This window comes from Sinohyriopsis cumingii, chromosome 3 (assembly GCF_028554795.1).
Source record: "Sinohyriopsis cumingii isolate HCF-2022 chromosome 3, ASM2855479v2, whole genome shotgun sequence".
NCBI classification, from domain to species: domain Eukaryota; kingdom Metazoa; phylum Mollusca; class Bivalvia; order Unionida; family Unionidae; genus Sinohyriopsis; species Sinohyriopsis cumingii.
This window is the reverse complement of record NC_142963.1, coordinates 114,373,158-114,383,886: the sequence shown is the minus strand read 5'-3', so window position 1 is coordinate 114,383,886 and position 10,729 is coordinate 114,373,158. Positions and strand designations below refer to the sequence as shown.

At 38.2% G+C, this 10,729-nt stretch overlaps 1 protein-coding gene across 1 annotated transcript in view; it reads left to right on the top strand.

Annotated features, from left to right (window-relative positions):
- LOC149803623 (transient receptor potential cation channel subfamily M member-like 2) overlaps positions 1-10,729 on the top strand; it is a 155,179-nt gene that overhangs the window by 76,595 nt on the left and 67,855 nt on the right. Inside the window, exon 19 of the mRNA XM_089953363.1 lies at positions 7,856-8,206. Within this exon, the coding sequence (XP_089809489.1) occupies positions 7,856-8,206 (351 nt within the window). The remainder of the gene's footprint in view (positions 1-7,855; positions 8,207-10,729) is intronic.

Below are 10,729 nucleotides of genomic sequence, written 5' to 3'. Positions count from 1 at the left end.
TTTTTTTTTTGTTTTCTTTTATAAAATATAAAACAAAACAAAATGCAGGTAATTAAAACTTTGGATATATCTATTACCATACAAGTGACAGAACCAGAATTTCAAACCAGTAGATTTAAATATTTTCATCAGGTAGCTTTTTTTATCTGCATAAGTTTTACATTTTTCTAGGGGATTGAAAACAAAATATTTTCTGTTCATATAATAAAACAAAGTTTTGAACATAAATCAGATTGTAGTTCTGATGACAATGTTGCAATGATAATTAATGGTTATTTTGTTGTCAATAAATGAAAAAGGAAGAGTTATTTATTTTATAGTGTTGCTTCAAAGATTTTTTGAAAAAATAATATTCAATAGCATTTTTTGTTTCCTTCACATCATCTCTGTCTGGTGACTAATTTGACATCCAATGTGATTATTTGGTTTCATTTTTAACAGGCTTTAGTTTTCCCTGGTACAGATTTCCCCTGAAATCACTATGTATGTTGCAAAGAATGGTGAATCTCCTTTCTGTATCAGCATTAGAATGTTGTAATGACAGGAAAACTATGCTCATCCTGCAAAAAATTCTAACTGAAGTTTTCCTGTTGCTGGGTTTTTAAGGTTGCTGAATACTTCCCCACATTATGTTCACCTCACTGAGAAAGTTCTTGACTTGGACTTGAAATGAATTAATGAGTCTCATTCTCAAGAGGTTCTTTCTTTTTATGGCCCAGATCCAAGAATCTACCAGCAGGTTTCACCACTGTAAATTTAAAAAATTTTTGTATATTTATGCATTTTTGAATAATTTTTCCAAAAATTAAGTATCTTTTAATATATTTTTAAATTATATCTTTTATCTGGGGATTGAACTTAACTAACATTCATGAAAACTTCAAAACATTGATAACATACAAAAGGTGCATTTCTTAGAAACACACAGTGCAATTTCAGGAGGGGCCTCGAGTAGCCGAGTGGTCTAAAGTGCTCACCGTCACTGTCATCTCATCTCTGTCTGCTTGGGTTCGAGTCTTGGGTTTGGCCAATGTGGGTATGTGAGAAAGCTTGCCAGTAGCTTCTTGTAGGTTGGTGGTTCTGTCGGGGATTTTCCTGGGTTCTTCCTCCACCATTTATACTGGCTGCCATGAATAGCCTGTCTTGTGCTGAAAAATGGTGTTAAACCCTACAACAACAATAACAACAACAATAATCTTAAAATGTTTACTACTTGCCTGCATATGCTTAAATTCAGGTATTCAAGCATTCCTAAACATGTTATATTTCTTAGCTAGTGGTTTCTTTGCATTGAGAGAAAGGACACATTTTGGCATTTTCCCATGAAATGAACAAAATATGTAATATCTGTCCTTAAATATTCCTCTTGAACAACACAATAATGATTAAACATGACAAAATATTCAGAATACTGACTCTAGTTGGTCTGCCAAATCATTTATTATTTTTGGTCTCCATCTTATCTTCATCTTTCGAAGGTCTACGAAGACATCAGAAGACATGGTGACCATCTTTTAATCCTTTTATTACTTGTAAACCCAAAACATCCTGCATTTGGCCTTAAAGTTCCAAACTTCCAACAATAAGGTAATCAATTAACAGCATGTTGTGTACACATCAGCTGTAATTTAATGATTCTGATATTATTTGCTCCGCCACACATCATCATACTGGTTGATGTATTGGTGGAACATTTCCAGTCCTCAGTAGTCAGGTTCTGGCTTGTTTATTTATTTGGTTGATAGATAAGTGTTTGGTTTCTTTGGGTTTTAAAAACTAAATTCTTTTAATTTTCAAAAGCAGTAGATTTCTTCTTTGAATACATTACCCAATCATAATACATGTACCTTGGGGAGAAATACCACTACCTTGCAAATCCAGCCATCCCAGATATTACTTCTGGAGGCGCTCACCAGTTATTATGTACTTTTGAGAGAGTGACGTATGTAAGGTGAAGTTGTTTGCATTTAAAACATGCACAATGGAGAGAATGTTGGCATACCTCTATGCTACATTAATATAATATGGATGATATTTCTTTGGAAATCGTACATGATCTAAGCACACTGCTAACTAAAATGACTGCTCCCTTGTGCTAAAAAATCAACCTGAATTAGTCTAAAGTACACTATCCATAGCAGCTATTAAAATAGGGAAAATGAATTTTGCCAGACGAGACAATACCAGCTTCTGAAAGTGCAATGGATGAATTACCAAATATATAAAATATAAAAAAAGTTATCAGCTCCTTTATATACAATATATCTCTGAAGTTCAGGAAGTGAAAATGACCAAGTGGAGCTAGCACTTTTTTGAAAGGTTCACATCTGGAGTAAGGCCAAGCTGTATACTCTATAACCCATATTACACCCATCAATCATACACCAAATTAAAGGGAATTAAAGGTTCTTTGAATTATACCTAAGATATACAATGTCTTTTTTAAATAGCCAGAATAAACAGTGAGGAAAGCCAGGGAAATTCTTTTTCTCCCTATGCAAAATACCAAACTGTAGAGCACCACCAAAAGGAGCTAAAAGTTGTCTGCCAACCCATTTGGTGGTCATGCAGAGTGATCTCCCGTTACCTATAGGATTTGGCAGCAATGAGTAAGGATATTTCAGTTATTACTTCTGCTCATGCGACACAGCACTCTCTTTTCATAAGAGACCTCACCATCCATTTTCACCTTGGAAGTATACCTGTTTCAGTTTGAGGAGTCCTTTTACTTAAAGGAAATTGTACTCCATCTCTATTTCCAACTATTCTCTCTTACTTTCACCAACATTTGTTCATACTTGTCGTATGTGTATATATATTTTTTAGTGCTTCATCACTTGCATGGGCGGTCATTATGTCCCCATGGATAGGTCTGGGCTGCATTAATTACTTGTGCAAGTTTCTTATACATTTTAGAACCCAGTTTTGTCTGTATAATCCTACTTCTGGTAGATACAGGTGGACATTCTTTGCACAGCATTTTTAGCACTTTGCGCCATGCTTTCATGAGCTAATTATATACTTATGCTTGTATAGGCTGTCTCTTGTGTTCCTACAGGTAGTATTATCTTGTACCATATTTATTTATACTTAGATATATATAGAGCCTTTATTGCTTTGTCAGCTATTTTTAACAATAGGTTGTCTTAGCATACAGACATCATGCTTCAGTGATTATACCTCTTCATGATGTCTTTGACCTCTCCAGCAGGTAGTATGGGCTTAAATTCATCTGCTATCACATATTTTTCTAGGTAACTTTTTTGTCAGCTCTGCACTGTATCAATATTCAAACAGGACAGGTGCAGGCATTTTGTTGTATATTTATTAGCATTAATTATACTCTGGATTATTGACATTAGACTGCCTGTTATCACTTATTGGGCCTATGCAAAGCTTTAGCTGCACCGACAGTACCAACAAGGTGGCAGGGCTAGGCCCCTCGTGTTTATATTTTCTGCTCATTATACTTAAGGTTTGAACTATGGGCAAAGCACAGAAATGGACTTCAAAAGATGATGACATCATCAGTCTGCAGGCTGACCTTTTCTTCTGTACAGGTTTTTGGGCAGAAAAAGAGCACAACTCAAAGTTGCAGAAATCAAGATCAGAAACTGCCCTGGATCCCAAGTCACCTCCTCCAGACCTAATGATACTAGCAATTGCTATTGGACTAGACTCTATTTCTCTTGCAGAACAATAAGGGAAAGAGCTTAACAAACAGTCATCTCAGTCTACAGATATATGGATCATAGGTTATGTGGATTATTCATCCCATAATCTGTCCCAGAATTATGATTCTGTTGATACTCCTCCCACACACATGGCCTATTTCTGTTGTGACCGGCCTATGGGACAAAATTTGCCACAACAATACCTGGACTCGGCAAGTGGTTCACAAGGGACTCTGGATCACGTTTCACACTCCTCCACCGCTGTCCAGAGTTCCGACATTCACCTACATCCCATCGAATCCACTCAAAGCCACCACATTACAGTGGGAAATAGAAAACCTTCTTCAGAAAAGGGCAGTAGAACTTGTTTGAAACACTCTCTCTCTGGGATTCTATTCTGGACTCTTCTTGGTTCCAAAGGCAAATGGCACTCTGCACCTTGTCATCGACCTCAGTACCTTCAATTGCTTCATTCAGGCTCTTTGATTCTCAATGGAAACACCCCAGCACATTCTAAATGCCATCCAATGGTGAGACTTTGTCATCAGTGTAGACTTATAAGACGCTTACCTCCATGTCCCTATTCACCAGGCTGCCAGGAAGTTCCTGCGGTTAACCTACAATGACGTGGTATACCAATTCAGGGCTCTTCCATTTGGTTTCAATATCAACCCATGGGTCTTCACTCGTCTCATGAAACAAGTCATGTTGCATGTCCAAACCATTTCTATGGCAGCAACATCAAGTTACCTGGATGACATCCTACAAAAACATCAAGTGAGTTCTATTTTACATCATGATATGATAACCCTTGTCACATCACTTACCATTTTGGGCTTTCTTGTCAACGAGGACGAATCTGACCTAGTACCCTCACAACGTTTTGTTCACCTAGGTAAGGAGTTCGATATGCAGGAAAACATGGTTCATCTCCCTCAGGATCAGGCATTGAAAATCTGCAACATGATGGTTTCTTTACTCTTGAGGAGAACCCTATCCGCATGGAAATTCTTTTGTCTCCTAGGTTTACTCAGTGTGGCAGCGGACCTCCTTGACCTAGGTCACCTTTTTATGTGCCCATTCAACAGTCTAATGCTGATACAGAGAGGAGATTCACCGTTCAATGGAGACCCAAAGTTTGCCCACTGGACCAACTTCTAACCATCTGCTCACAACTGAGCACCATCTGCAGCCTTGGGGCAACCTTTCTTGGCTCACGGCGGGTATGCCTCTGCACTTACAACCACCCTAGATTACAGTTTGTACCGACGCCAGCATGGAGGTCTGGGGAGCCCACCTTCTACCATCATTTCAGGAAGTCAGCAGTGCATAGTCTCCCCACGAATGACTTAGGCACATCAATCTTCTGGAAATGATAGCCATTATGAAAGCGTTTCACTGGTGGCAGGAATGCCTCTCTGGCAAATTAATCCTGATTCTGTCCAGCAGTTCTACAGTAGTGACATCTCAAATGTCAGGGAGGAACTAAGTCCCCAGATCTTTTTCATCATGGTGTGGGACTTTCTGAACCTGTGTGGTCAACAACAAATCCACATACATGTTCGTCATATACCGGGATGCCTCATTGTTCGTGCCAACTTGTCACGCAACAACCAACTGATTCAGACGGAATGGTCTTTTCATCCCTCGGTTTGCACTCAGATCTGTACACAATGGGACTGACATTTGGTGGACCTATTTGTGACAAGGTAGAGTACCATACTCCCAACCATTGTCCCTCCTATCCCAGATCCAAAAGCATGGGAAGTGGATGCCCTATCCTTGGATTGGAACAACCTGAACACATACACCTACCCTCCAACACCACTAATTCTGAGAGTGATACAGAAAGCAAAGGAATCAGCCTGTCACCTCATCCTAATTGCACCAAGCCAAGCAGGTCTTCCCTCATCTTCTCAAACATCAATGATGAACCCTGCCTGGAGGTCCTAAACCTGCACATCATATCAAACATGCCCTCAGACTTAAACATTTCTCACAACCAGTCATGGAGAGAATCGCTCAGGTGCAACGGCGCTCCACTCTAAAAGCATATAAAAGCAAATGGCACATTTTCACACAGTGATGTGCAACCAAACATATCTTACCTCTCCAGGCGTCAATACCGCAGATAACTAATTTCTTCCTCTGGCTCTTCAAAGAAAGAAAATTAACTCCGAGTATGATCAAGTGCTACCATTCCATGATAGCTAACACCTATCATCATGGGCACGAAGATATTGGACAGAACAAGGACTTATCCAATTTACTCGCAAACTTTGAGTATACACGGCCTAAAACATTAACCTTCTGCCCCAAGCGGAACCTATCTTGGGTATTAACTTGGCTGAACAAGATGACCATTGAACCGATGGCATGGGCATCTCTGGCACACCTTTCCTATGAGACCTGCTTCCTCATGGCCTTAGCGATGACAGGCAAAATTAGTGAAATACATGCCCTGTCCACAAACCCCAGTTACCTGCAGTTCCGACAAGATGGGTCAGTCTTACTCATGACGGCTTCCTTGTTCATCACCAAGAACTGTCTCCTGTCCATGGGTAACCAGTCTTTTGTCATGAAACCTCCGTTTCTCCTGGACACATCAACTGAAGGCCACTTACAAGACCCAGTCAGATCTCTGATGCTGTACCTTAATCAAACAGAGCTGGTTGGTTGAGGGAGATCATGCCTTTTTCTACCTTTAAGTCAGGACAAGACGATTTATCAGCTCAGACTATATCTCATCCTGGATCAAGTGAGTGATTCACTGGCTCAGATGAACTTATTACACATCTCAACTCATGAGGTTAGGGCAGTTGCCACCAGCCTAGCATTCAGATGAAACTGTTTTCTAACTAGCATCATTCAAGCAGTGGGATGGACATCAGAGTCCAAATTCTCTAGCTTTTATCTCCGAGATCTGTCATCCCAAAGTGCCCAATTCAGTCTGGTAGGACCTATATCCTCAGCTCAACATGTCACACTTTCAGGTCGATTGACAGCTTCTTAAAGATGTGGCTTCATGACTTCCACTGGACTTGTGAGTGGAAATATTTTTCCCTTTTGAAGCCCCACCCCGACAGGTGGAGTCCCCTCCAGTTGGGTTATGTAGAAGCTGTCTCTCTTATCTTAAGGGAATCAGATTTTATTTCCAGGGTATGGGGATGTACCTCCCTCCACCTCTTACCTGTTCTTCTAAGTTATTATGATTGGGTAATGTATTTGAAGAAGAAACCAATTTTTCTTAGTAAAATATGTTTCTTTGAAAATACTTACTCAATCATAATACACATACACCCTTCCAGCTTCCCACAGTTACATCCATAGGGAGCATGCCTACCGTTCCAGTAAAAACTGAAATATCCTTATCCATTGCCGCCAAGGCTTATAGGTAAGGGGAAATCACTCTGCCTGATTGCCACATGGGTCGGCAGACAAATTTTAGATCCCTTTAGCTAAAAGTAGTATCTGGTATTATTTTAAGATTTTTCACACTGCAGAGATTGTTAACACTACAAATGACAGATTCAGAAATCTTTCACACTACAAACGACAGCTTCTGATTTCTTTAACACTACATGTGATAGCTTTTGAGATCTTTCACGCTAGACGTGATAGGTTCTGTGATCTTTCACACTACACATGACAGCTTCAGAGATATTTCACACTTCAAATGACAGCTTCTGAGATCTTTAACACTACACATGATAGTTTTTGAGACCTTTCACACCACACATGATAGCTTCTGAGATCTTTCACACTATGCATGATAGCTTCTGAGATCTTTCATACTACATATGATAGCTTCTGAGATCTTTCATACTACACATGATAACTTCTGAGATCTTTAACACTACACTTGATAGCTTCTGAGATCTTTCACACTACGCATGATAGCTTCTGAGATCTTTCACACTACAAACGACAGCTTCTGAGATCTTTAACACTACACATGATAACTTTTGAGATCTTTCACACTACACATATTAGCTTCAGAGATCTTTCACACTACGCATGATAGCTTCTGAGATCTTTCATACTGCACATGATAACTTCTGAGATCTTTCACACTATACGTGATAGCTTCTGAGATTTTTCACACTACACATGACACCTTCTGAGATTTTTGAAATAGTATAATGAGTGTTTTTATGATTTGCTTTCTGCTTTTCTTTCAGATCCTAATTTCCATCATTGTCCCCATCATGATACCACTGATCAAATTCACAAGTAATCAAGCACCAGTTGATCATCAGAACTTTGATATCCTTATGGAGGGAGAGGAGGTGGAAGAACAGCCAAAAGAGGATGTTGCCAAAAACCAGATCGAGCCAAATCCTAATGCAGTCAAAGATCATGATCAGGATGCAGAAGTGTTTACCAGATCAAAAACACGCCGAAACAAGCATGGCAAAAAGAGACTTTACAATGTTACGCTGTTCAGTGATCCTTCTACCAACACAATTGGATTATACAATGCCATCTATTACTTTTACACAGCCCCCATCACGGTCTTCATTACTTATAATGTAAGTCTTACATGAATATTAACCGTGTTATTCTAAATTGATTGTACTTACTCTTTGACTGCTTTGACAGCAAGCCTCTACATTACAATACTGTCTCATTGGAGTACTGTGTATAGGAACTATAAGGAGTGACCTGCATTATAAGTAAGGTCACTCTTCATACTAATGTTTGTCGCAAGTACACCCAGAAGTCCCATACTTCTACCACTTGTATAAAATATGTCTGACACCATAATACAGTGGAATTGCTGAATTTTTTAAGATAGATTTTGATGAGATAATTCTAGTTATAAACATCATGACCCAGTAGCTAGAAAATAATGGGATAGAGTTAATATAAAACAAATTCATCACATACTGCAATTTTCCAATAAATACTGATAAGGCCAATGGAGGAGTGTCCATCATAAAAATTACTGCTTACAGCTCAATCAATATTACGTTGCAAGCTGTAGCCATTCACGTGTCTGTACACAATATTTTTACACTTTCTTAAATATATCTCCATCCAAGCACTGCTATCAATCAATCTAATCTTGACCGTCTTTGAATAGTACCATTTGTTTTTATTGGTGACTTTAACAGCCACAGCACACTTTGGGGCTACTAAGATATCAATGAGAAAGAAGAAATAAAAAGACTTTTGTTTCCAAATGCAATCTTTGCCTTATTAATGGTATGTCATATACAAGCCAGCATACTGCTACAGGATTCTATTCATCCTTAGGTTTAACTATCTACAACCCATCTCTGTTACATGACTTTGCTTTGGTAGTTGGTGACAACCTTTGTTGTAGAGACCACTTTCCACTATAAATTCTGAAGTAATACCTCAGAACCTCAAGGGTTAGGGCAGAGTAGGAAAAATTGAACTACCTGGCAGTTTGAAAAATGTTTCTGTTCAGATTTGATAGTTGATCATTTTAACAACATAGTAGATCCAGTATATATAAAAACACTCCAGAATGTTATTGGGAATACAGTACCAAGATTTTTGTTGATTCCTAAAGGACAAGCAAACCATGATTAATGATGCATGTAAAGACATGGTCGGGGAATGGAAAAAAGTCTTTAAAAATTTCAGTGCCAATTCAGCAATTCAGAATCTGAGTATACATGGTATGTACCAATTTAAACTTGTACAATTAGAGATCAGCAGGTTCCACTATTAAATTAGTGTGAAATATGATATAAAAATGCTTAAATAGAGTTAAGAAATGGGCAGAAGAAAACAGGTTCAAATTTTCAAAATCTATGACTGTTTTGTGTACGCTTCTGCCAATTACACAGAATTCATGATGATCCCAGATGATCCCGGACTCTATCAAGTTTGTTCTCTCATTCCTGTTGTGGAGGAAACCAAATCTTTAGGCCTTAAATTATACTGTAAACTGACCTTTCTTCCACAAAGCCACAGATTTGAAATGAGTTGTGGTAAACACAGATTGAGGAGAACACTGGAAGGTCTTACTCTGACTACACATTTCTCTAGCGAACTCTAAACTTGAACATGGCTTGATTGTGTAAACCTTGACCTACAAATGTTTATTCCAATACATAATCAGGAACTTCACCTTTTTATGAGAAAATTTAGAACTTCCCATTTGGAAAGTCTCTGTGTTGAGGCAATGAACCATTTCTTTATCTCAGATGACCACTGACCTTTACTGAATCCTCCATAACCACAACTGCTTAGAAGGGTATGCAGGCAGATTGTTCCAGACAACACTGCTATAAACAAGTGCATTGCAAGAATGGAGATGAATGCAATTACCTTTTAATTTAATCATTTGTAAACATATTTTATGTAAAGCAAGTGCTTTCCAGACTTTTTCTCATGTTCATTTGCATGTAAGTAACATATGATCGTATGTTTCCTTGGATGGACATTTTTGAAATGCAAACTGTAAAATGGAGTAGTGAACAGAGACATTTAGATACGACTATACAATATGTAGCATTGTTGGAATGGAGTCTTTCATTGTGGCTGTATCCATGTAACAGTGATTTATTTCAAATGGCATTACTTCCCTGTAGTGTTGTCATACATCATTTTTCCTTATTAGATCTAACAAAAATGACTGCATTCCCCATTTTGTGTATATTGAGTGAAAATGAAAACATGCATACCTGTTAGGTTCTCCAGTCACACAGACATTTTTTGAGTGGAGAATAAAGATGTTCTCTTTTTCCCCAGCGCATCTTTTTCATTTAGAGCAATGGAAATAACAACATGCACAGATTTTTCAGCTCATCTGCTCCACAGTGATGTATATTCATATTTGTGTAAAAATAAAAATATGATTTAGAATCTGTGCAGTTTCACTTAATTATCCACCTCACATATGTTAGTCGCTTTCTTCCTCAGTAATTACAAATATACTAAATGATTCACTAATTTAAAAGTGCTTATTTCCTTATTGATCTTAGAAATTAGATCTCTTGTGAGACCCTGATCTGTTTTACATCAACTGATCAGAAGTCTGGTTTTCCTTGGAAAAGGATTAAGTAAAGCCATCATTT